The following is a 26,656-nucleotide window of genomic DNA, read 5'->3' on the forward strand; positions in this document are numbered from 1 at the left end:
TAACTTTCCTGGTTAGGGTTGCCATAAGGCCCACTTGGGATGCGGTCGCCTCGGTCACACTGCACATCTGATTCACCGGTTGTCATCGATAAGTTTCTCCCCCATCTCTACTCCCGGCTGTTTCGATTTGGATCGCAGTTTGAATCAGAAAGCTCCCCGAAGCGGTTGGGCAGCGGAAGTCCGTCGTCGCGAGGCGCCGAGAAACAGCGAGAATTCAAAGACCTGAGTGAGAGGCAGTCCCCAGAGAGCAGTCCCCAGTGAGGAGTGCCAGCCATGTTGCCGCTGCAGGAGCCGCAGTCCTCGAACTGGCAGCTGGAGGACTACGCGTTCTTCCGGAAGTGCGGGGAAATCACCGCCTCGCCGGACGTGCAGAGCTTCGGCTTCAACTGCGCCTTCTGCCCGGCGATCTGCCTGCAGTTCTCCGTGTTCATGGACCACATCCGGGTGCAGCACACCCAGGACATGCGGCGGCGCTACGAGTCCGGGGAGGGCCGGAGCCAGCAGCAGACGCAGACCGACCTGATGATAATGGAGCTCGACTGCCCGGAGATGTACCCGCCGGAGGGCCTGGGGAAGGCCAGCTGGGAGGCGGACATGGACATCCAGCTGATGAGCCTCGCTCCGCCGGCTCCCGCCCTGCATGTCGCCCCACCGCCTCCACCACCTGAGACACCCGAAATAGACCTGGTCTATGTGGTGGCAAGTCCGTTGCCACCCTCGCCGCCGCCCTCCGCGGACGTTTCGGGCGACGAGTTGCCGGGGAACTGCCTGCAGTCCTTCGACTTGGATCCCTTCGCCATACTGCACGAGGTGGTGGCCGCTCCGCCCACTCCCGTTGCTCCTCCGCCGGCTCCGACTCCGGCTCCACTGCCGCGCTACGAGACACGACGCGTGGTAAGTTAATCACCGCTGCGCACTCCCTCTCCCAGCTACAGTGGACGCCCGCTACCGGAAATGGCAGTCGGTAGCACAACGTGCCCTTATGCCGGCTTACAGATTTATTGGTCTTGAGACCATAGAATCTTATAGATTTACTTTATAAAACAATTTATAACACAATATTCGCTTTATTCGGCACAAAGTCATAAAAACGCCACTATTCCTACACTAATTCTACACTATTCTGCATGATTTGACGTCGATAAGATAAGTATTAAAGAAGTACTTTAAAAGTTAGAAAATCGAAATTGGTTGGTTAAAAAAATCCAAGTGAAGTGAAATCCGCGAAGAGTATCACGATAGAAACACCACATTAAAGTGTGGTACTTAATTTATTTACTTTCAATCCTAACATTTTTATTGTTGTACCTATATCAGGGGATTCTTTGCTAAATCGTATGTTTCTTATTTGATTGATTTTCCTCATCGGCGAACCTTACACTGAAGAATTCCCATTCTGCTTTGCATATTTCTAAACCCAGCTTTCTTGGATGCATGGGTGAACGTAACTACCGTGTTTTCAAGGCTGTTCATGCGCTCTTGGTGGTGCTTTTCGAGCACACACACTAGGCATACCTTCTGCTGGTACCCATACCGGGCTTTCACTGTACCTCTGCCTCCCCTCTTCATGCGATTTTGTAATGCAAAACGGCCTTCCGCTGCTGTCGGAAGGGCAGGGGTCGCAGGGGCGCTGGGCGGTGGGCGGGGGGCGCGGCGAGTTCCGGAGAAGGTTCCCTGGTCACTTGACCTTCAAAATAACGGCGCAATGGCACACAACACCAATGTTGAGCAAAAGTGTGTCGCGCATTTTGCGCGCTCATGCTTCTCTTTGTTCTCGTCTTCCCCTTTTCGAGTCCCGTTTGCTGTCCGCTCTGTTTTTTACCCACTCTTATTTATTTTGGAGGGGATGGTTCGTCAGTTCGTCAGTTCGTCAGTTCGTCAGTTTGCCCTTCCGTCAGTCCGTCAGTATGTCACTCTCCCTGCTATTTTCAGTGCTTTTTGTTTTGTTTTCCAAACCGACGCAGTTTTTTAGCCTTTTCTTCAGGTTTCCACTTTTGTTTTGCTCCATTTTTGTGGACATGGAAATGTCTGGTCGAAAAAACAGCCATATCTTTTGTTGTACAATGTACATTCGCAGCGATTTATGTGCTAAAAGATACACATATAGCAATGAGGCCGAAAAACACTCGATATTTGGGACACAAACATTCGGTGTTTGGAAAACGGCTCGCCGCGTTTTCTTTGTTTGGCGGAGGCCTTTGCTCCGTGGACGCTTTTAAAAATAAATGGCTATTAAATGGTAATTAAGATGATTATTCACGAACGCGACAGATACCGAACCATGGCGTGGTGTAAGTCGCAGGATATACTTATGGTCTTCGTAGCATTCAACACCCACTGGGATCAGTAATTCTCACTCTAAGGAGTGCACTTTTCCCTTCAGACCTATTTAGGCAAATTGTTTGTACCAACACACTGAGAGAGTACTTTAAACGTCAATAAGTTAAATTGTTTCCTGTGTTTGACAGGCACTTCACGCTTTTTCTATGCACTGCGACAATCGCCGAAATCTTTCGAATAAAGATGGAAATCTGCTGGTTCTCCAATACTTCGACGTGACGCGGTTTCATTAGTTTTCATTTGGCCAAAAATAGGCCAGACCGTTGACGTAATGTAAATGCCAATAAGTAGTATTTTCGCACACGGCCTAATTTAATGATAATTGAAGGAAAATAGTCTGAATAAATACATCTGAGTAATCCAATGCAGTTGTTGCCAGACAAAGGCGAACGAATAGGGGTTTTACGTGGGCAGACCGCTGGAATGGTGGTTACTATTATCTGTCGCCCGATATCCGGGGCATTGAGCTGTACTTTCGGAAATAGAAATTGGAGGGTCGATAAAACCGTGTTCGATTGCCCGTGGGCTGCGAACACGACACTTGCAATGGAATTATTGGAGATTTCGGCTTTTTCGGTTCTGCTACTATCAGCACTGGGCAAGCTTGTCGGCCGACATGGTCTTTATCTAGACCCCAAAGAGGTAAACAAACAGGCGAATATTATCTAAGCTTCGATTTGGTGAGCACTCGCAGACGACGCCGGCCACAGTGGGGCAGGCGTCATGGGCTGCGCATTGAAAGTACGTTATTTCGTGGTTGTGCGATTTCCGATATTGGGTAATTTACGATTTTCGCAGTCGTGCATAAACCCAAATCTTTGCCATTGCTTCGGCTTCCTGCTCAGGCCACTTGTAACGCTCATTATGGTTTATCCATCAACATCGATGCCGCGCTGCTCCGCCACTTTAAGGTATTCGAGATGTGACCGATCAATCTATCGTGGAAGTCGTCGCCCGACCCAGACCCCTATCATATCGCTGCTGGGGTAATAAAATAATTTTAGATTTTCGTCGATACTGCCGGCTATTGAAAATGGCTTAGAGATAAGAAGGCGCGGCGGAACCGAACTAAGGAGGTTTTAATGTTCATTTAAACACTTGTAAATGGGCATTTTTAGAGCACCTGCCATAAAAACCTTCGGACCCATAAATCATTGTCCAGTAGAGCGAATCGAAATATACTTGCTTGGCGATGATTTGGCTGAAAAGCCACTGAATAATGGCTAGTTACTGGCGGGCGACTTAATAACGCCTCGCTACTTGCCACTTAAAAGGTGACAGAGTTCCCAACGGTTTGTTAAACCGCCTTTGCAGAAAGTCTGACAAATCTCTGAAGCTATTACCGTCGATTAGTTGTTGGCTTTGCCTTGTGTGACTGTCAAACGGTTAGGACCCCTCTAAATAATCCCCACCCATTGAAATCACAGTCGTGAGTGCACCGATCCACCCCCATATATCATCGCCCATAATCTAATCTTGAGTCGTATCAATGCGCTCCGTTTATTATCTTCCCAGGCGATAATTTGCCCTAGGCATTTTACAAATCCACGGAAGTTCGGTTTATGTGGACGCTAATCACGCTCAGGCAGAAAACGAGGACACGTTGACAGCCACTGCTTCAGTTCTTATCGGCCACATCCATGCCCATTAAATAATTAACAAGTCTAACCAAACATTTCGGCAGGCGGACGCCTGGAGAGGGGCTTTGGTGGCTTTCCACCCGCAAGCGGCCCTGATCGATCAAGCGAGGAGGTTTATACCCAGTCTAATTAAGTTAGGGCAGCCTTGTGACTTGACTGACGCGGACTGGAAAGTTGTTTGTTTAAAGTTTACAGAGCCAGGCGCAGTTTGTGCTTTGCCAGAAATTGATGGCACCTAATGCCCCCTTATTAGCGTGAATCTGGCTTTCGTTTGTTTGCTTCCCGGTTCCTGTGTGTGTGCTCTGTAGGGTTTCCCGCCGGTTATTTTTTGTGGTTTTCGGTGGGCTTCCATTGGGGCGGGGACGGGTTTTATGCTCGGCCATAAAGGCGAACGGAACCCTGCCACGGGCTGCGTGAAAAAACACAAAGCGAAATATTCTTCATAATTTATTAGCTCACGTTCGCGTTATTACGTTTGAGTCTCGTGTTCTCCCGGATTTCGCATGTCGCTGCTGGCCTGAAACCGATTTACCTTTGTTCGTTGTCACACGGCTCGCGGGTTCACTTTATATAGCATACAAAAGTGGGAGCTCGGCGCAGGCCCTCAGCCTGTGTGGAAAACAAGACGCTCGCCGACAGCCGCCGTTCGATCAATTAAAGCCCTCCCCTGGGCCGCAAGTCAAACGGAGCGGTGTAAAAGCGGCTCGCAAACTGGCAATCGACCGTGGCCGATTGTAATACGTGTGTATGTCCCGGCGCTGACACCATTCGGGGCCAAAGCCTTACAACGGTATCAAATGGTGTATTAATGGGCTTTCCCATGAATCTTTTATTTGCACATCAGCCAGGTCCCCTTTGGCCCGCAAGTTCCGAGGCTTAGCCCTGCCGCTTTGGGTGCGAGTGTCGCACATTCCACGTCCAATTAAGAGTCCCAGAGGCGCAGGCCAGCGCCGATAATCGCCCCTCGCAATGAAAATGTATCAAAATAAGAGTTTCCATTAATTCATTCGGGACATCTCAGCACCGAACCGCATCGCATCGCATCATCTTCAAAGGCACTTTGATTGGCGCTGCCCGCAACTCTTTGCCTGGTGACAAATGCAATAAACAATAGCTTTTAATTGAGAGCCCGATGACGCAGCTGCTCGCGCCCGGAATTGCTCTAGACTGACGCTGTTTGACCCGCGGATTCCCGACTTTGATATGGACCGCACTGCAAGTGTGGCTAATCGAGGAAGTTGACTACGTAGTGCGTTATGCAACCTTTCAGTTTTACTAATGAAAGGATATCAGCAGTAAGTGCTTTTCAGTAAAATATAGTTCCTACAAATTGTAATCTCTTTTTAAAATACAATTCCACATGAAGTAGGTACTTAGAACTACTAAAATTAAAATTATTTGGTAACAGCTTAGAAGTTTTAAGGGCTTATTTCTCAATGTCATGTTGGGGACCAGCAAGTTATGTTGATGTGTTCTGGAAGACAAGTTCGTTCTCTCATTGTGATGTTGAGTTTGGAGTGTTTTCTCAGACACAATTAACAAGATTTGGAGGACCTAGGTAAAGTTAAAATGACATTGACCGCCGATATGCCCCTATCCTGACAAATCGAAATGTATTATTTACTAATATCTTTGAGACCTATTTTCTCTTCAAACCATTAAAATAACCCAAGAAAAGATTGCTTGTATAAGCATCTGTTTATAGGTCCTGGAAACTGGAGACTTCTGTGGTCTGTCCTCAGAGCAAAGGAGTCAAAGTGAACTCCTACAAGTCCATTCTGCGGCTGTACATCGATTTGTGGCTTCGACGCACGATCCCCTCGCTCTTATTTCCCTTCCCTAGCTCGCCTCTCAAGACTATGACAGTTCTAACGAGTATCGACCCCTTCGATTGAAGAATTTATAAATAAACATAAAGGGGGAAGCACTGAACTAACTCAATAAGATTGCTCTGCGATCGGGTTTCCATACACATCGAGGGAAGTACACCCAGAGACAGAGTGCGCTGCGCCGTTGTTGCTTATTGAATTTTTATGCAATTTTGTTAACTGGATCAATTATTTCAATTGCGTGTTCGGTAAACACAAGCTGTGACGCAGTCCAGGGAGAATTCCGGTCGGAGTGCGGGGAAAGGGAGGGCAAGTCTGTCGACCAGCCACACCCCACCGTTCGTGGGTGTCCAGGGCCGACTCAACTGTCCAGAGGGGGCTAAACCAACTTTCTACGCTCGGCGGTTCGAACTAGCCGAGCCTTTGTTTGCCCCACTCCGCTCGACAAATGGTTGGGTCTCTTGTTGCGCCAACATTTAAAAAAGAATAACAGGGAACGGAAAAGGCTCGAGGGAGAACTAGCACTGGGTTTCCTTGGAGCAGAACGCAGGTTTGGAAAGGGTCCTAGGGCTCGCTAAAACATAGAAGTGAAATGGGAATACCCTTCGCATACCCTCGCCATTAAAATACCAGCGGAGTGACGAGAAATATGATATAAGACAGCTGCTCAACCATTTGCTCTGTTCGATATGGACTGAAACGAACGCATGTGGGTGTGCAATGCAGTGCAATGGAGCTCCGATGGGGAACTATTTCCTGTTGCCAGGCAGACACAAACGCCAAGGATTGGCAGGGTCAGCAGGGAGCGGCGGTGGTTTTAATGGGTTTACCCGGCTCACCTTTCCGCAGGGCCTCGAGTGGTTTGGGGTCCTTACCTCGAGTGGGTGTGACCCCAGTTGGGGCTCCGTTCCAGTCGCCCGAACTGAAAACGCTTTCGCTCGCTTTGCCAGAGTGGGCGCAACTTTCATTTCGACGTTTGAAATTGCATTCTTAATTGGGGCCAAGGCTTCTGGGGCTTTTTTCCTGTTTTTTCCCTTTTGCAATTTTCAGTTATTCAATTAGCTCGGTAAAGTAGTGGAGCTTTCGTGGGATCGACGAAAGGTCAGGACCCTGTTCACTGGGTGAATGATTGGTGGTTGGTGTCTGTTGTAAAGCAATCCGATATATCAGCCGCCGTTTGGCCATTAACCCTCTTCCCCAATCAATAAATGGATTGTTGAGGGCACAGATGTAGTTTTTCTAATGAAAGCGAGTTCCATTATTCTGATACTACCAAAATAAATGCGATACCACAACATAAATTACGCCAGTTTCATAATTTTCCCAATTCAAATACACTCCGTACCTCAGGACAAGTGGATCAATAAGTGCAAGCCCACTTAATAGAACACTAATTACAAATAGCAAATAACTCCTAATGCGTTCGGTCCGCGTTTCACTTTATCTAGGCCCATTAGCGCTATCGACGTTTTGTGGGTGGAATGTATTGGAGGGCTGAAATATCGACTTCTGCTGTGGTCACTGGCGATTCGCCTTCATTTCAAGACAATCAGGCGTCAACTTCAATTACCAAGTATAGCCAAACAAAATACTTGACAAACTTAATCAGTTTAGACTCGAAACCCAAAATACCCTTTTGAAGAGTGCTTTCCCTTCGAGTCTCGTTAAATGTATGCAAATATATTTATTTCTAAACAAAAGTACTGAGCTGCTAAGACTAACTTTGTTGCGCACTCATATCACAGACTAATTACCCAAAGAGGCATTTCTAATTTGCTTTTATGTGACTTATACCTGAGGGGTATACTAAGCTTCGTTTGTCTCCACGCACTTTTTTGGGAACCGGTTGGAACTGCTAATCGTATACGGGTACTGTATGCAATGTTTGCCAAAGCAAAACATTTGCATGCAAAAACGAATTTTGTTTCGGTTTTAATTTGGGTCTTAGGAATTCTTAATTAGGGCACTGGCATTCCGGGACCTTATCGACAGCAATGCTCAAGTATGTGGGGGTAGGTCGGGTTCCATTCTGGGAACAGCAATAAACTTTAGGAACCAGCTGCAAAAATCTGGCATAGTTAAACTTCAGTAAAGTTCGGTTTTTTGCAAAAGAAAATAGTACAGGAATATCATGGCTTATAAAAAAGATTTACGTACGTTTCTTCCCCTGTTCTAAGAAATTGCAAAAAATCTGGCATAGTTAAACTTCAGTAAAGTCCGGTTTTTTGCAAAAGAAAATAGTACAGGAATATCATGGCTTATAAAAAAGATTTACGTACGTTTCTTCCCCTGTTCTAAGAAATTCTTAACTTATCACGCAATAGGAATTTTATAAATTTATCTTTATACACTTGGGAGAGTCCTATGATTTCACTCAGAAGCGTGCAACCCTTCCATGTCCGCTCGTAAGTTCGTCCGCTTCTACGCCAACTAGTCAGTAAGTTTTAAATATATCGCGATGAAAGATTACCACAAGTCTTATTTCTGTTGCAGCCAGTATATCAGTCGGAATAAGTCGGACCAGAATAACTTTTATGGAAATTTAAGGAATAATAATATAAATTTTCGATCTTAGGGCAATGGTACAGATTATTCTTAGGACTTTAGAATTTTGATTAGTGTAGAGTTCTAAATTTGATCTGAATCTGGCGGCCATATCATGCTATTCAAATATATACAAAACTTCGGAATATTTGAACTACATGATATGCATTAAGCTGCAAGGGTATACAGACTTCGGCTTGCCAAAGCCAGCTTTCCTGCAGCTTTCCGACCAATCCGAACTACATCTGGCACAATTTTACATCCATATACCTTGAATCATTCAAGAACTATATGATATAATATAACCCATTGCAAAATAAGATATTTAACTAGTTGAGGGGGAAGTGTGTTTTGCAGCTCTGCTTCGTAGGGGACAAAAAAATAATAAAGTATTTTATGGGAATATGGAAGTATGCAGTGCGATAAGAACAATGACGACGACTCAAGGGCCAATAGCCGCTGATATTGGAGAATATAGTATCGAGAGCGAGGGAGCCGGGGGCAGACTTTCCCTTTTTGTTTACGAGGTCTGTGTGTACGATTTCCAGCGCTACGATAAACCCGGGCCGAGATCATGTGGCTGGGCGCTGCTTATCGCGGAGATACACCACCAATAGCAAATGTTACAAATTTATTTATTTATGCGAAATATTTATACTTCTCTTTGTAGGCACTGCAGCGCAAGCTCCGCCAGGCGCAAAACCAGAATGCTAAGGTGGAGGTGGCTACGGCAGAGGTGGAAAGGGAGGTGGAGGTGGAGGGGCAGGAAAAAAGAGGGCAGACGGAAAAGAACGTGCTGGAACTGACGCCGCCAGCCACGCCCCCAACCCCTCTGCCGGCCACCTCGCCTTCGAGCAGCACTACGAGCTGCGTGGATTTCGAAACGGTAAGCAAACCCCTACCGATCGCCACTCGACCAGAAAATATCAACGGGTTCTACTTTAACCCATATTCAAAAACTGTATTCTCAAAAGTTAGTCGGTTAAGTTTAAATCGAGTAAACAAGAGTTAAGTTTTAACTCAAGTAAAACAAATTCTTTAAAACAGAGCCAAACTTTTGGAAGTGAAGCCCCTGACTGACACAAAGTGGTGTAAACTATAAACCTAAACACTTTTATATTGTTAACTAGTGCCTGTTACACCAGACTTATCTGAAATAAAGTACCTTTTAAGTTAAAAGTAAGGTTTAGAACTTCAGCACAATTTAAATAAATTGTGAAAATGTTTGTTAATATGCTTATTTAAAACCACTTTACTCAACAACTTTTAAATTAATGCTGGAGGAAATACTCACTCTCCTATTACTCTCCACGTAATGTAACGTAATTATGTGCGACTACAATGATGTTCTTTTACCCACCTTGTTCATTCCATTCCAGAAATCTCGTCGGGAGCTGGAGCGCAACCGCGAGTTTGTGGGGTCCCTTTTGGCGGAGTACGAGCGCGTGGAGAAGTTGTGGAACCCGCGCCACCCGGACTATAAGTACAATGCCAAGCGGAGTGTCTATGAGGAACTGGCTGGTCCGCTGGAGGCCGTCTGCCGCAAGCGGCTGACGGGAGCCGAGATCTTTGCTGTGGTGAAGGAGCTAAGGGGCAGGTACCGCCGCGAGCTGAACAAGCTGAACGCCCTCGGCGGGAAGTACAAGTCGCGGTTGTGGTACTTTGACAAGATGCACTTCCTCAGAAGCGTCATAGAGAACAGACGAGCCGAGCGGGAAGCCAAGGTAAGGAATACAGAGTGCTCTGTCCAGATGTAGATTTAAACACCATAATTCTTTCAGCTGTCCAATGAGACCACCGAGAGTGAGAAGTCCTGCGAAACGGACGTGGAGTCCTCGAGCAAGTCCACATTGTACCACGAGGTGCTCAGCTTCATCCTGAATTGCTTCAAGCGACTGGAGTGCTTGTGGAATCCGATGCACCTCGACTACTCCCGCTGCTGCAAGAAGGAGCTGTTCCGGGACATCTCAGCTCAGCTGCAGGAGGAACTGAACTACGAGCTGAGCGGCGAGGAGTGCTTCAACGAGATCCAGAAGCTGAGGACTCGCTACCGCAAGGAGCTGCGCATGGTGATCAAGCACAAAGGCCTGTACCTGCCCAAGTTGTGGTGCTACGATGAAATGGAGTTTCTGCAGCCCATTCTGCAGGAACAAATCTTCAACAAGATCAGCAAGGTAGAGGGTTAAGAACTACGATTGCGTGGAATATCGCATTTATATATTTTGTATTCCAGAAAGTGGGAGTGGTGGGTACAACTCAGAAGACCAAGTTCATAGATGCCAGCTCCATCCAGTTTGACAATTCCGATGATCAATTGCAGTTCGTAGAGATCTACCGCAACTACTCGGCTCTGTGGGATGTGGACCACCCCGACTTTCGGTCGAATACGTATCGTGGTCAGGCCTTGGGTCAAATGTTGGAAGAGACAAACACCACCTTTCACACATCCTTCACCGCAGAGCAGTTGGAGAAGACCTTGTTCGAACTGCGTAAAGACTTCTCGGCCCAGAAGCGAAAGATACTCACTGAGTCTGGGGACTCCACCAGCAGTGTTTCCCTGATGCACGCCAAGCTGTCCGAGTTCCTAGACCAAAACCTCGGACCTTTCCGATGCGATGTTTGCTCGGAGCTCGTCAAGACCTGCGATCAGTACAAGGTGCACCGGTCCGCACACGATGGCACCCAGCCCTTCATCTGCACGCTGTGCGGGAAGGGCTTCCAGATGCCCTGCAACCTTACGGTGCATATCAGACGGCATCGAAGGGATTTCCCGTATGCTTGCGAGCAGTGCGACAAGCGCTTTGCCACATCCACAGAGGTGGCCATCCACCTGCGCACTCACACTGGCGAGCGGCCGTACATCTGCGATCTGTGCGGCAAATCCTTCAAGACGTGGTCCTTCTTCGACATCCATCGGCGCAGGCATCTCAACCAGTCGACATTCCACTGCACGATCTGTGCGAAGGGCTTTTACGAGAAGAACCGCTTCACCGACCACATGAACTCCCACTGGGCGATCCGCAAGCACCTGTGCACGGTGTGCGGCAAGACCTTCACCACCTACGGCAACCTCAAGAAGCACACGGAGCTGCATCTGGCGGTGAAGAAGTACAAGTGCAGCACGTGCCACAAGCGATTTGCACAATTCGCCAGTCTGCGATGGCACAAAAAGAGGACGCACAGCTCCGAGGGGCAAAGCGGCGACAAGTAGTACCCCAACCACTCAAGGCTCTCCTCTGCACTCCACAATATTTACAAGGCAATCATAAGGAGTTAGATGTGTGCCCGTGTACTTAAAAATACAGCCGTCTGAAGGTAGTGCCTACCTATCATATCGTTAATCTACCACTAAGTAATTTATTTATTTTCTATTTAAGAGTGTCTGATAATTGGCTACAGGTGTTGCTTCTCATGTTCTGTAAGCGAGTTCTGTTATCGTCGTAATCAGACGGTTAGCCGGCCATTTGTAGAATGCATGTAACTGGTTTATGAGCCGGATCCCAAAGTCATTGAAAGTGAAACCAAAAATATACAAATGTATTTAGAGAACCTCTTTGCGATTTACGTATTTATTTTTAACCTTTACCTCGTTCTTATCAACTAGAAGAGAAATTTTAGAATGTCAAAGAGCTGTAACTGGTTTCAACCGGTTGGAATAAGTATTTTCCATAATAAACTGGAATGAACGAATGAATAACTCTTTGCCGAAGTCGTAAATCTTCCGTCGAATCGATATTAATTTAGATACCGCCTCTTTGGCTTATTTGCCGAACGTTTATTGACTCCAATTGAGCGGCTCCAGTCGCCACGATGAAAGCGCAAGTGACAAATGACACGGAGGAATCTCCCAGTGTCCAGAGTTATTTCATTTTTATCGGCCCAGTGCACACACTCAATTAGATTTCATTAAATTGTTGCAACAGAGCAAATTACGAGACCGGCGGAAAATGAAAATTAATTGCACCCAATGACTTGTGTGCGAAACAAACAAAAAGTCTAGACCTAGAGCGATACGCGGTGAACTGTAACGGAGTAATTGCCCGAAGACCGGGGCTGCAAACAAAATCGAAACCCAATCAACTGTCGAAGGGGGCGTCGGAGAGGCAGCAGAGATTAATAGGTGATGGCACCGAAGTGAGATTTATATAGTTCGAATTTACTGCCCTGGGCACTCGGATGTAGCAAATAATTAGTGATTTCTTGGATCCCTCGGCGGACGCTTTGCCTTGGGCAGGTCCTTTAGCTCCATTTGGCTCTTGGGGCGGATGAGCATCTGCACGGACTTCAGGGATCGAAAGCTGTACCAGGGCTCCCAGTATATGCCCTGCGGACTGTCAACCTCGCTCTTGAAGTATTTCCCATTCAAGTTGCTGAAAATTTAAATATGGACACAGCACTATAATTATAAATCAAAAAGCTACCCATCGTTGAAATATGTACATTTAAAATTGAACAATTATAATAACTTAAATGTTTAAAATACGATTCATTAAAATATATAAATCTCCTATCTTCAAACTGTTATCTAAAATATTTAAAACTTATTTGAGTCCAACTCGCATTTAATGTGGGTGTAAATTGATCAAATTTAATTCAATATAAAGCATTCTAATAATTGCTATAAATTGTAATATGAACACAACTATAAAATTATAAATCATATTTATTTAAATTTGAGCAATCATAATTACTTAAAATTTGTAATCCAATCAATAAAAAATATATTAATCATCAATTTAAATTTCATTTGTAGTATAAGAAAATTCACATTTGAGGTGGGCACAACTTGATCAAGTTCAAAGTACAGCTTTGACATTTCTGTTGTGTTTAAAGATACTCCGAAAGTACCACAATTTACATACTTATATATATGTAAAGCTTAAAACTTAATGTTTAAAATGATGAGCAATCTTAATATTAAAGCGCTAGCAACTAAGGCTTTGGGCTTGTCTGGGTTCGAACGATGTGACGGGGGCAACCAAAGAAGTTTGATTTTAGGGAAGTGGTTTGGGACAAGGTTTCTTATGAGGGATGATAGCAGTGGTTAGTGGAGTGATTGAGGGACTTTAGGGCATAGGGGGAGTCCGAGGAGAAGGCACGTTTGCCCGGGGCTTTTAGCGCAATTATTACAGGTTTGTGGATGGCTTTTAGTTCACTGGAGAGAACAGATGAGGGATGAGCCCTGATTTAATAGCATTGGTTTCATTGGTTACGCCATAACTAATTATACCGGTGGCCATAAGGCCGTCAGTGTAGAGAAAATGGTGGAAATGGTGAAAATTGTTTAAAAATTGGTGGCTTGAATGATGATTTCTATGGCGCTTTAAAGAGAGAGATCCTGTTGATAGGAGGTCTACGTTCAGCAGGCTGTCTATAACTGATTTTCTTATACTAAGTCCGAACTGGCTGATGTGAATGGGTTTGGTTGTCAGAAAAAACACCACAACATTTTTTCAATTATTTTGTCTAAGCCTTTTGCAAGACATGGTATGATTTGGGGTTTTTGTGGGATATTCAATTGTCGTTTTAATTGGTCACTGAACAATCTATTTATATGAAAGGTTGGGGAATTGCTCATAGCAAAAGCCTTATCATTGTTGGTAGATCTCAGAGAAGTCTTCATTTTTATATGATAAATATTTTAAAGACCTACTGATAAGTTAAAATGGGCAGTTCAATTAATTCGTTCTGATTTATCAAATCCAATGTGCCTTACCTCCGCGAACAGAAGTCATACCACCAGGCTCCTTGATGGTGCTCCGCACAGTTCATGTGCGTGAACGCATCGTTGTCCCGGTCGAAGGTCGAGAACTTCATCTTGTCGTGGGTGCGCAACGCATCGCTCGCGTTGCCCTGATAGTGACCCAGTAGCTTCAGCTCGTAGCCTTCCTCCGCGCTGCCGATAAGGAAGTCGTCGTAGTGGGCATAGCTCGTCTCGCCGCCGAATCTCCTGATGCTGATGTAAAGCTCGTGCGGCTGCGAACTGGTCAGGCGGTGCAGCTTCTCCAGTCCGATGAAGAACTCGCCATTAAGTTTGCCAAAACCCTTGCTGTAGGCGTCCCAATTTCGATAGAAGTTCACGGATCCGTCCAGCCGTCTCTGAATGGAAGTCCAGCCGGGTCCGGCGGCAGTCTGGCCCTCGCAGGCCACCAGAAAGGGCAGGAATCCTGGCAGGTGGATCAAATGGATTCCGGGAGAACGACCATAGGGGACGCAGGTCGTGGTAGCCGCCTCCCAATCCGCCAGCAGATCGTCCTTCTTCTCCCGGAACTTCCTCTCGAAATACACAACCTTTCCTTTGAGATGCTCAATCAGTAATGTGCTGGAAGTATTCAGCTTTCTCAGCTCCGTCAGCACATGCTGTTTCCTCTTTAGTCGCGTTTCGTAGACCTTGACTTTCTGCTCCAGTTCCCTGATCTTTTCATCTTTGTCCTTGACGGCAGTCGTGAATGACGAGTTCTGGGCACTGCACACCTGTGTGAGATTTTCAAATTTCTGCAACAGCTCGTCATCCGTATGGTCCTTGGTTTGCAGTTTGGTAATCTCGTTCTCCTTATCCTTGATAGTGGCCGCGCTTTCTGCGATCCTTCCCATATAGACGTCGAGGAGATCGTCCAAATCACCCTTACTAATTCGAATGGTTTTGTGCTGATCGATGTGGACTTCCGCCAGTTTTTCCGCTGCTGGAGCTACTGTCGCATTTGCAACCTGAGTTGCATTGGTGGGTAAAGCCTCTTTGACAGGGGCCTTGGTGTTCTTTGTTTTTGGAGCGACTTGAAGGGAATAGGCCGAGGCCAGCAAAATGTTCAGAACTATTAAGCAATAGTCCATTCCGATTGGATCTTTCGAACCGTGCTCACTGAAGTCAAAATGCAACTGGAATCGCAAGCGAAATGCATTTCCCTAAGCCGAGCGCAAATCAGGAAACAATGGCTAGTGCTCAGCCGTCTGCAGATAAGAAATTCCGAACTTTGGGGCTGCACTTGAACTTGAAGAAGCATACTTTTCGAGCTGACTCAGAAAGTGTTATTGAAAGAGTGCAGTTTACATTAAAACCGAATAGGATGTATCTTTTAATTCGATAATTTAAATATTTATATATATATACTTATTAGTTTGAATGAATGCGTAGTCTTACAAATAATTTCTCATTATCCCGCTCCAAGAACTCGAAAGATATTGATTCCAGTTTGAACTGCGCGCTCTCAATGGCATCGAGTGGGCAGTCCCGAAACGCGGTTTCTGAGCTGGCAACGCTGTCCGATTTCAACCAGACATTCAAGTATACAGAATTTTTCTGAAAGAAAGTTGATTGTGAATCGAGCTCTCAAACGAATAGGAACGGTCTGAAAATCAATGGGATTCGATCAGTGAAAAAGTGAAATTACAGCCTATTAGCTAACTAATATCACTTTTCTGCCAATCCCCTGAGAGCAGCTACAGAAGAAAAGTGCAACTTAACCCTTGGTTCTTTGGGACATTTCCAAAAACAAGACCTACGTCAGCAAGCCCCACTGAAAATCTTTAATAAACCACCAAAGTCAAGAGAAGTCGTATCCTCTAGTGCCGAAATGTGCCATTTCCGATTAAGTCAGGGAAAACCAACTATTTTCGCCATGAAAAGCGCGTCTGGAGTCAGAACAAAAAGGGCCGTCCGAAGTGGGGCTCCACGGGGCAAGAAAAACTTGAAGCGCAGCTGCAGCAACTTTTCTCTACACTCATCCACACACATGCAGCGCATCGGGTGTACAAAGAAAACGAGTCTTTGTTCTGCCCACAAATCGATGGATGTGCAGCCACTACTGCCTCGCGAAGGGTGTGTATTTTAGGCCCCCTTCCCAGATTTCCTATCTTGTGTTTGCCGTCTGCCTGCTCGTTCGTGTCTGCCTGTGTGTTCAACATGTAAGCAATTACCTTATGGCTGTTTCCTTTCAGATAAGTTGAAGAGTGCTGTTGAGCCCGACTTGCCTGGGAAAACTGGACGTGGAAATGCGAAGAGGTGTGTACTGCCCGACCCGAAAATGGGTCATCATCCCTAGTTCACTTCGGCAAATAACAATACCTTCAAAAACACATATTTAAAAAACACAGTGGTCATTTTTGGTCCCAAAAAATAAACTGTGAAATAATGATACTGCCGATTTTTGAGGGATATCATAAAAACTGAACATTTAAGAAACTGAGTGAAACGAGAATCAGTATGCTATTTTTTCAAGTATGTCGATGCTAAGATACCATACCAAATATTTCAAGTTTTTTTAGTTTTTTTAATATGTATATGTATGTGTTTGTATGAAATAATTTTTGAGTGAGATCGGTTTGTATGAAACATCTCTTATGAAACTTCCACTCACTTCTTGTCTATACGCAGTAACCAGGGCTTTATTTCTATCTACCTTTCAGTTCGAATACTTGGAAACTAGCCAAAAGTCCCGAATGATCTTGGCCGATAAGATCCGATGAAGACCGTGCGAAGATTGGTGATCTGGGCCGGCAGGATTTGGTATTTATGACTACTATTCTACTTGCTACCAAGCATCCATCGCTAACGACCCACCAAATCCACAATCAACCACAACATATACTAAGTATATCCCAGGCAGTGTAAAAGCGTATCATGCTACCAACCACGTTGTCTATATCCTATGTGCATATGTCATTAGATGCTAAGTGTCTTTGCAGGCCCACCAACAAACCAAACCAAACCAAACTACAACATCCAGCGCATCGCCACTAATTATTTCGTTCTCTATATGCCATATATATCCTATGTCCAATCAAACCCAAACCCTGCTCACTAGCCCACGACTCATAAACCGTTTGCCTTGCAGTTTCCAAGTACCAAACCGCCTACGCCTGCGAAGGTAAGAAACTGACCATTGAGTGCGATCCCGGAGATGTGATCAACCTGATACGGGCCAACTACGGCCGATTCTCCATCACCATCTGCAACGACCATGGAAATGTCGAGTGGAGTGTCAACTGCATGTTTCCAAAGTCACTCAGCGTACTTAACTCAAGGTAGGATTTCAGAAATTTTATTTGTATCTTCCAAGAGTAAATGCCCCGGTAAACAAATGTGTCAATATGCAATCTTTATTCCAGCCATAAAGAAAGAATTATTATTACACAAAAAAGAACCACCAATTCCCATAAATTTCAGCTTTAAACCCCTGTTATATGACTATTTTATGTGACATAATTTTTTCGATTATATGCTACAATAAACCTCTTCCATCTTGCAGGTGTGCCCACAAGCAGAGCTGCGGTGTGCTGGCAGCCACAAGCATGTTCGGGGATCCCTGTCCCGGAACCCACAAATATCTGGAGGCGCATTACCAGTGCATCAGTGCTGCCCAAACCTCGACGACGACCAACAGACCGAGTCCCCCGCCGTGGGTCCTCAGTAATGGTCCGCCGATCTTTGGCAACGGCAGTGGCCTGATTCACCCACCTGGAGTCGGAGGGGGTCCGCCGCCACCGCCGCGGCTTCCCACGCTGCCCGGAGTGGTGGGAATCAGCGGGAATCCTGGACTGTTCAATGTGCCGCCGCAACACACGGCCGTCACCCACTCCACGCCCTCGAGCAGCACTGTAGCTGTGGGCGGCGGACGTCTGAAGGGAGTGGCCACCTCCACGACAACCACCAAGCACCCGGCTGGTCGCCACGATGGACTGCCACCGCCGCCGCAACTACACCACCATCACAACCACCACGGCGAAGAGGCCGCCACACCCACCAAGCCGAGCAGTAAGGTTCCCGCTGCCGGCAATGCGACTGCTCCCTCCAACACCCGCATCCTTACGGGAGTGGGCGGATCCGGAACTGATGATGGAACCCTCTTGACCACAAAGAGCTCCCCCAACCGACCGCCGGGAACTGCGGCCAGTGGATCCGCCGCCCCTGGGAACGGCAGCGTGGTCCGGACCATCAACAACATCAATTTGAATGCAGCTGGAATGTCCGGAGGCGATGATGAGTCCAAGTTGTTCTGCGGGCCTACCCATGCCCGGAATCTTTTCTGGAACATGACCCGTGTGGGCGATGTGAATGTCCAACCGTGTCCTGGCGGAGCCGCCGGTATAGCCAAGTGGCGTTGTGTGCTGATGAAGCGAATGCCGGACTCTGGTTACGATGAGTACGATGATGATCCGAGCTCAACAACTGCAGCGCCTAACGGGGGAGACTGCTTGCACAACAGCAGCAGCTGCGAGCCACCGGTGAGCATGGCACACAAGGTAAACCAGCGCCTACGCAACTTCGAGCCCACCTGGCATCCTATGACTCCGGATCTGACGCAGTGCCGCAGCCTCTGGCTGAACAACCTGGAAATGCGGGTCAACCAGCGGGACTCCTCCCTGATCTCCATTGCCAACGACATGTCCGAGGTCACCAGTAGCAAGACGCTCTACGGTGGTGACATGCTGGTTACCACCAAGATTATCCAAACGGTTTCAGAGAAGATGCTGCACGACAAGGAAACCTTCCCTGATCAGCGGCAGCGCGAGGCCATGATCATGGAGCTGTTGCATTGCGTGGTCAAGACTGGCTCCAACCTGCTGGACGAGTCCCAGCTGTCCTCGTGGTTGGATCTCAATCCCGAGGATCAAATGCGCGTGGCCACGTCCTTGCTAACTGGTCTGGAGTACAATGCCTTCCTGCTGGCGGATACGATTATCAGGGAGCGCAGTGTGGTGCAGAAGGTCAAGAATATATGTGAGTGTTTTTATTTTATGGTTGCATCTGTAAGTACTCATAGAAATGTATTTGCTTAGTACTTTCCGTCCGAGTGCTGGAAACCAAGACCATCCAGTCCAGCGTTATCTTTCCCGATTCTGATCAGTGGCCCTTGAGTTCCGATCGCATTGAGTTGCCCCGAGCTGCTCTGATCGATAATAGTGAAGGCGGCCTGGTGCGCATCGTATTCGCAGCCTTCGATCGTCTGGAGTCCATCCTCAAACCCAGCTACGATCACTTCGATTTGAAAAGTTCTCGCAGCTACGGTAAGTCCATGGGAAACCCACTTTGTAGAATAAAATAATCTAAATCTACTATTAGTTCGCAATACAGCTATCCTGAGCAACGATAGCGATGCCAGTGCGGGTGATATGCAGCAACGGCTCCGCATCCTGAACAGCAAGGTGATCTCCGCCAGCTTGGGCAAGGGTCGGCACATACAGCTCTCTCAGCCCATAACTTTGACCCTGAAGCATCTAAAGACCGAGAATGTGACGAATCCCACCTGCGTGTTCTGGAACTATATTGACCAGTAAGAGATTACCTAACTTCTGGGAGGATATGTACCAATTTCAGTTTCCTTTCTAGTGCCTGGTCTGCCAATGGTTGTAGCTTGGAGGCCACGAATCGCACACACAGTGTCTGCAAATGCAACCACCTGACCATCTTTGCCATACTCATGGATGTGGTGGATGAGCACCAGCACTCGCTGTTCACCATGTTCGACGGCAACATGCGCATCTTCATCTACATCAGCATCGCCATCTGCGTGGTGTTCATTGTGATTGCCCTGCTGACGCTGAAGCTCTTCAACGGGGTCTTTGTGAAGGTAAGAAACGGTGGTTCCAACCCGATGCCGCATCAGCGGGCGGGCAGCAGGCGCCAGCAGAACAATATTCGCGACCAGACCCACGAGTCCCTTACCCTGACCACGCCCACCAGTCAGACCAATGTGTCGACGCCCAGCCATGGGAACACAAATTTTATCCAGCACAATTCCATCCGCAACTCGCATCGCAACAATCTGAACTACAATGTCCAGCAGCAGCAGCAACATCAGCAGCAACAAGTAGTTGCAGCAGCCGCTGCTGCTGTGGTGCTGTCCAATCAGCCGCAGCGTAACATGCAACATGCCATGAACAACCTTAATTTGAATCTGCATCAGCACGGTCAGCAGACGGCGGCTGCTGCAGCTGCTGCTGCCTCGATTGCCGCTGCGCTGCAGCAACATGCAGTGCAGGCCAGCAACGCCAGCAACAACCTCAACATTAGCCACAACTATCTGCAGCAGCAGCATGCCCAGCAACAGCAACATGGCCAGCAGCAGCAGCAACATCCGCACCGCAATCACAACCTGAATGCGGACGGCAATGGCTTGGACAACACGAACAACATTATCATGCAGGCCAATATGGATGACTTACAATATAAGTGGTGGTGGTGGTGAAAAGAAAGATAAACAAACACAAATTTTAGGCTGGCTAGGACTTCTAGACTTACGTATTTATGATCGAGAGACACATGTGATATAATGCTTAAGTAACTCAAATTGTTAATGGAACTCTCTCTGATAGGACTCAAAAATAAGACTCAAATGCTGTGCTGGGAAGCGAAGATTACTCTGGAACTAGCACGATCAGCTTACCCAATTCGCCGCATCCCAGTGGCAGCTAACACGTGAAGACTCTTCACTTATATTAATGTATCTTAGTTATTTGTCATAGCTTAAGTTTAGATCACATTTTTCAAAGGAATACGTGTTTTTCCCCAAAAAAAGACAAGATTATCTTTTTTGTTTTATTTGAAATCTGATGACTCTGGCATGTTACTTAATTATTTAATCATTTTTGAGATATCCTAACCCCTTTATGTGCATTCATTGTTTAACAAATTTAACCTAGACATCGTACCATTTAATACCTTAAAAAATTTCTAATTTTCTCTTGTATTTAATTAATTAATAAAATATACAAATGTTGCTAATTTTGTCCTGTAAATATTGCATTTTGTGTTTGCTCATTTAATTCGTAGACCTATATATTTCCTGTATGTTATGCTTGTTTCGTGTCTTGTTCATTTTGTTGTTTTGATGCGTATAATATTTTTATTACTCTTAGTCTTTGGATTTTCACCACCACCTACCAAATTATTGTAAATCAAAGCTTATATTAAGTTTGACTATCAAAATTAAAACCCATTTCTCCACATAAAACGTTACTATAAACTATTTTCCATGAGTCTCCCTACGACCAACCTTACGACTGAATCTTTAGGGTCCCTCTGCTGGTCTTGCTCTTAAAGAAACCTTACTTACCTCTAAAATTTATTTAAACTTTCCACTCTGTCTTCTCCATTTAACTTTCCAATCCAGTCCGCCCGCACCTCGATCTATACCAGCATTTACCTTTGCCTGCTGGCCATCGAGCTGCTCTTTCTACTGGGCATTGAACAGACCGAAACAAGCATTTTCTGCGGCTTCATAACCATTTTCCTCCACTGTGCCATACTATCTGGCACCGCCTGGTTCTGCTACGAAGGTAAGATGACCCTATTCGCCTTCACTTTTCAGCGCTAACCTGTCGCCCTGCAGCCTTCCATTCGTACTCCACTCTCACCTCGGATGAGCTCCTACTGGAGGTGGATCAGACGCCCAAGGTGAACTGCTATTACCTGTTGTCCTACGGATTGTCGTTGAGTGTGGTGGCCATCTCGCTGGTCATCGACCCCAGCACCTACACCCAGAACGATTATTGCGTGCTGATGGAAGCAAATGCCCTGTTTTATGCCACCTTTGTGGTACCAGTGCTCATCTTCTTTGTGGTATGTTTCTACCGAAGCTTAGATATTTTTCTGTTTCTAAATTCATGAATTAAAGAATATGAACGTGAACTTGGTACAGGTACTTACCACTCCCAAACTTGTACTTCTTTCAGGCTGCCATCGGCTACACATTCCTGTCTTGGATCATCATGTGCCGCAAGAGTCGCACTGGTCTGAAGACCAAGGAGCATACTCGCCTGGCTAGCGTGCGGTAAGACATCCCTTAAAGACCACACGGAACCCATTGACTAACGTAAAACCCAACCTATTTCCCCAGCTTCGACATACGGTGCTCCTTTGTGTTCCTCTTGCTACTCAGCGCCGTTTGGTGCTCCGCCTACTTCTATTTGCGAGGCGCCAAAATGGACGAGGACACGGCTGATGTATATGGCTACAGTTTTATCTGCTTCAACACACTGCTGGGACTCTACATCTTCGTGTTCCACTGCATTCAGAACGAGAAGATCCGACGGGAGTATCGCAAATATGTGAGACAGCATGCCTGGTTGCCCAAATGTTTGCGGTGCTCTAAGACATCAATTTCCTCGGGCATTGTGGCGGGCAATGGACCTACAGGCGGAACCCTCTGCAGCGTTTCCACCTCAAAGAAGCCCAAGCTGCCACTGGGAGTGAGCGAAGAGGCGCATGATGATCCCCAGCAGCCACAGCAGGCGGGAGTGCCTGTCACCGAAGATGCCATAATGGGAGCCAGCTCTGATTGTGAGCTAAATGAAGCCCAGCAAAGAAGGACTCTGAAGAGTGGCCTGATGACTGGTACACTTCAAGCGCCACCGCAGACACTTGGCGGCCACGTGGTCCTAGAAAGAGGGAGCACCCTGCGGTCCACCGGTCATGCTTCACCTACCAGCTCTGCCGGATCCACGCACCTCATCTTCGCCCACAAGCAGCAACAGCAGCAGCAACAACAAGGACCTCTGGGCGAGTCATACTACCATCAGCCAGACTACTACAGCTGGAAGCAGCCACCGACTGGAGCCGGAGGATTGAAGGCCCAGCGGGAGTACTACAATAATGCAGGAGCAGCTGCCTCCTCGCCGCAGCAGGCGCACGAGGTATTTTACTGGACTCAGAAGCCAAACAGCGGTCAGCATGGCAAAAAGAAGAGGGGTGGAGTTCCCGCCTCGCCGAGTGGATCCCTGCACAGTCGCACGGCCGCCGCCTCCCAAGTGCTCTTCTATCCATCGTACAAGAAGACCAAGCCGGGCCAGGCAGCCGGATATCCGCAATATGCGGAGGCGTTGGACCCACCGCAGGCCACTGGCAACGCGGCTGCCTACTACCAGCAGCAGCAACAGTTGCGTCGCCAGCAGCAACATCACCAGCAGCAACAGCAGCAGCAGCAACTCTCCTCGGACGAGGAACAGGCCGAGCAACACGCTCACCTGTTGCACCTGCAACGACGAGCTGGTGGCCAGCAACAGCTTCCCGCTCCACCGCCACATATGGCGCAGTACCAGCAGGAGTTCATGCAGCGCCAGTATAGAAATAAGCATTCCAACTGTGATCTTGGCATGGGCGATGCCTATTACAACCAGGGCAGCGTCGGCGGCGCGGATGGCGGGCCGGTGTACGAGGAGATCCTCAGCAACCGCAACTCGGATGTGCAGCACTACGAGGTGGGTGACTTCGATGTGGACGAGGTGTACAACAATAGCGTTGGCACCGGCGTCTTCAACAACATGCGAGCCGCAGTGGCCGCCGGCGGGAACCGCTATGGTGGCGGAAGCCTCAGTGGCGGTAGTGTCTCCTCCAGGAGCCAACAGCAGCAGCTCCAGAAGCAGCAGCAGCAACAGTCGCTGGCCCAGCAAAGATCGGCTCGGCGCTGCACGGCAGATGATGACGACGACGACGAGGACGACGAGGAGGATGAGGAGGCAACGGCCGCGGAGCAATTGCACGACAGCGTCTGTGATGAGGATGAGGAGGACGAGAGCGACTTGGAGGACGATGCTCATGGATTACCACCCCAGAGCGATGAGCGCATGCGGCGCCTGATGGCGATGCAGGACGAGGATTTTAAGCGGCGGTTTCAGTAAGTACACATAGCTAAAAATATAATATAAACATAGCCTAAAATATAACTGAAAATAGTTAATAGAGGTTTTCACAATATAAACTACACTTACTGGTCTAGTTCAACTTCGCAATAACACCTATAGAAAGCCCATATGCGATCCTAAGAAAGAATTAGAAGAGTCACAGTATTGGCACCCTTAAAGATTCGATATCCTGTATACATAATACCCGAGTAACATTTTGATTTAAAGACGTGTTTACTTCAGAAACTAGTTTTAATAGATACAAAAATACTTAAAAAGGAAGTTTTCACATTGCGATTGCTTGGTTTCCAATTCGTAGAGAATTAAATAATTTTCGTTGAATCAATTTTTTTCATTTTTTTGGGAAGGGGTCGCAATCACCAAGGACGCATGGGCCTTGCTTATCGTTAGCATTATTTTTAGACTGAACAACAACAGCGATCAGCAGGACAAACAGGAAAATCTAAGGTGATAAAAACTTAATGTTTGGAATACTTTTTTGTACCGATGGGCTTACTCACCAGTATTCTCATCTTGATTTGTACTTTTAAACTGAACTCGAGTCAGCTGCGCAAGTCTTTTATATTCCATGGTTGTACTTTATCACTTATTATATTATTATCATTATATTGTTATGCCATTGAAGAGGGCATCGAGTATATTCGTAATCGAAATCAGTATCATATATTCTTCGGTCCAAGGATCTCTGTGTATTGGATCCGGGTTCAAAGAAAACAATCTTTAAAATACAATCATTGTTTACCATGGAAATAACAAATATGTGAATTCCTGATGCATAGAAACATGTACATATATATATTTTTTCTGAAATTCAAACATGGTGAATTTTATTTTACCTAGAAAAAACAATGACTTAACTCTTTTCTAAGATTCTGTGTGACATTATTGAAACCTTGTTAATCGTCTTATTAAGAGTTAACTTTAATGTTTTTACTCGATCTTCTTTTTAGACGTCAGCTACGCAAGAATGGAGCGCCCCTAGACTACGGGGCCTTGCCGCCGGGAACGGCGTCAGGAGCAGGTCCGCACCCCGAGCACAACGGTGCGGTTTTTGGGGTTAGCGGCGGCGTTGGTGAGGGCTCCATGCGCGGCGCGTTCCGGCAGCAGCAGCAACAAATACTGGCTGCCAAGTCGCCAGCCGGTCGACTTGCAGTGAATGAGCTGTTCGGCAGCCACGGCATCGCCGGACCACCGCTGCCGCCGGCCAATCAGACGCCCGCGCAGAAGCGTCAGCAGCTACAGAAACTGTCACCACAGTCCACCACATCTTCGTCGTCGCATACATCACACAGCAACCCCAATCCACATCCCCACCAGCTTACCCAACCCCATCCGCATCATCCCCCGCACCACCAGCAGCGCCACCTGTCGGCCATGCTCGATGAGAACAACACGGTGCGGTGTTATCTGGAACCACTGGCTAAGTGAGCCGATAACGCAACTCCCCCGGAACAGTCTTAGGCAAAAATTGTAGCTTAGGATCTCTAGCTATACCTAGTATTAGTCGTTAGTCGAAATATGGAGCATTGTGTGAAACAACATGCTGTCATGCTATACGTGCAGTGATTCGAGAATCCCAAAACTTTATGAATGTATATGAAATAACTGAAACCTAGACCATAGACACATCCATCCCACACACTCGCGGGAAGACCCAATAAGGAGCCGTGCAAGCTAAACCAAAACACAAGGGATGTGGGATAGGGATCGGGTCCTTCGACTTGCATGCATTTTATACCAACTTGGAAATCGATATTAAATATAAATGTATGTACCATATATGTATAATGTATTGTAATACATGTCACCACATGCCATTTTTAAATACTTAAAAATAATTTAAACAACCAGAAAATCAAGTATATATATGGATGTATATGTATAAGATCTGAGAACTGTATGTACATGATATATAGAATGCAGGCGAATTATGTTTTATGTATTTTGTAAGGAATCAATTGTTTTTGATTTTCGCTGATTACGCTCGTAAGATATATATAAACACAGACTTAAGATTTGTTTCGTGTTTCATAAACCAAAAAGAAAACCTACGTTTCGAAATTTTGTAATTTTTTGCTATCCAACTGCCGTTTTACACCTCTGAACCAAATATTCCTTCCAACTATAAAACAAGTGTAAAGACACCTTTTCGCGGGAATAATGCCATTTTGTTGTTGCATTTTTTTACGTTGTAAGCGAACCAGAGCGAGGCATTTGAATGTACATTTTCATCAATATAGATGCTTTAAGCACACGTATAGGGGCATTTATTTATATTTTTTGAGAGAAAGTAAAATGCTTTATTATTTATACGGTATAAAGAAGGGAGATGAAATAAATCCAATGCTATGTAAATGTCTTGGAAATTGCATTGCGTGCACCGAACCGAAACCGATAGAGCAGCATACGGAAATACCTATATAGCAAAGAAAGATTTCAACCAAACCTCACTTGTTAACTAGGAACTAACTGAAAACTCTTTAAACACTAGCCAGCTAAACTCCACACCCCACACTGTACTGTCCCTACTCCCTAAATGGCATTCTCTCTAGAATTTCACGCATGTGTACAAAAACCAAATAAAATAAAGTGCAAAACAAGATGATTACCATATTACTAAATGTCGTACATAACAAGCCAAGGAAGCTCCATGGGCAGCCGCCC

The 26,656-nt window shown here is 46.4% G+C and overlaps 3 protein-coding genes and 1 long non-coding RNA gene across 9 annotated transcripts; 2 read left to right on the forward strand and 2 right to left on the reverse strand.

Annotated features, from left to right (window-relative positions):
* The first annotated feature begins 134 nt into the window (after positions 1 to 134).
* LOC108029661 (uncharacterized) lies at positions 135 to 11,902 on the forward strand. 2 transcript variants are annotated; one of them, XR_006367668.2, is made up of 6 exons: positions 135 to 894; positions 9,024 to 9,239; positions 9,733 to 10,077; positions 10,135 to 10,527; positions 10,587 to 11,668; positions 11,731 to 11,902. XR_006367668.2 is itself a non-coding variant. In XM_017102088.3 (5 exons), exons 1-5 carry the CDS (start codon positions 274 to 276, stop codon positions 11,562 to 11,564), a joined length of 2,553 nt encoding a protein of 850 aa, XP_016957577.1. In that variant the 5' UTR covers positions 135 to 273; the 3' UTR covers positions 11,565 to 11,902. The 2 variants fall into 2 exon arrangements, 1 of the variants encoding a protein (XP_016957577.1); XM_017102088.3 differs by having other exon boundaries at positions 10,587 to 11,902.
* On the reverse strand, positions 11,894 to 15,231 carry LOC108029662 (fibrinogen-like protein 1). Of its 2 annotated transcripts, none has more exons than XM_017102089.3 (2): positions 14,070 to 15,231; positions 11,894 to 12,723 (listed from the first exon to the last, which is right to left on the reverse strand). In XM_017102089.3, exons 1-2 carry the CDS (start codon positions 15,182 to 15,184, stop codon positions 12,543 to 12,545), a joined length of 1,296 nt encoding a protein of 431 aa, XP_016957578.1. In that variant the 5' UTR covers positions 15,185 to 15,231; the 3' UTR covers positions 11,894 to 12,542. The 2 variants fall into 2 exon arrangements, with proteins under 2 accessions (XP_016957578.1, XP_016957579.1); XM_017102090.3 differs by lacking the exon at positions 11,894 to 12,723 and adding an exon at positions 13,934 to 14,005.
* A 411-nt stretch (positions 15,232 to 15,642) lies between these two features.
* Positions 15,643 to 26,592, forward strand: LOC108029563 (latrophilin Cirl). Of its 4 annotated transcripts, none has more exons than XM_050888141.1 (13): positions 15,643 to 16,169; positions 16,289 to 16,352; positions 16,757 to 16,941; positions 17,185 to 17,374; positions 17,599 to 19,070; positions 19,130 to 19,357; positions 19,413 to 19,623; positions 19,680 to 19,920; positions 21,463 to 21,628; positions 21,682 to 21,911; positions 22,025 to 22,122; positions 22,189 to 23,964; positions 24,943 to 26,592. In XM_050888141.1, the coding sequence occupies exons 3-13, from the start codon at positions 16,863 to 16,865 to the stop codon at positions 25,418 to 25,420; spliced, it is 5,169 nt and encodes a 1,722-aa protein (XP_050744098.1). In that variant the 5' UTR covers positions 15,643 to 16,169; positions 16,289 to 16,352; positions 16,757 to 16,862; the 3' UTR covers positions 25,421 to 26,592. The 4 variants fall into 4 exon arrangements, with proteins under 4 accessions (XP_050744098.1, XP_050744099.1, XP_016957404.1 ...); XM_050888142.1 differs by having other exon boundaries at positions 19,425 to 19,623; XM_017101915.2 differs by having other exon boundaries at positions 16,757 to 16,856.
* On the reverse strand, positions 24,205 to 24,943 carry LOC127011057 (uncharacterized). The gene is made up of 2 exons (XR_007764092.1): positions 24,493 to 24,943; positions 24,205 to 24,434 (listed from the first exon to the last, which is right to left on the reverse strand). It is a non-coding gene; the product is annotated as an uncharacterized LOC127011057 (long non-coding RNA).
* Positions 26,593 to 26,656: the final 64 nt, after the last annotated feature.

This window comes from Drosophila biarmipes, chromosome 2R (genome assembly GCF_025231255.1).
Source record: "Drosophila biarmipes strain raj3 chromosome 2R, RU_DBia_V1.1, whole genome shotgun sequence".
NCBI lineage: Eukaryota > Metazoa > Arthropoda > Insecta > Diptera > Drosophilidae > Drosophila > Drosophila biarmipes.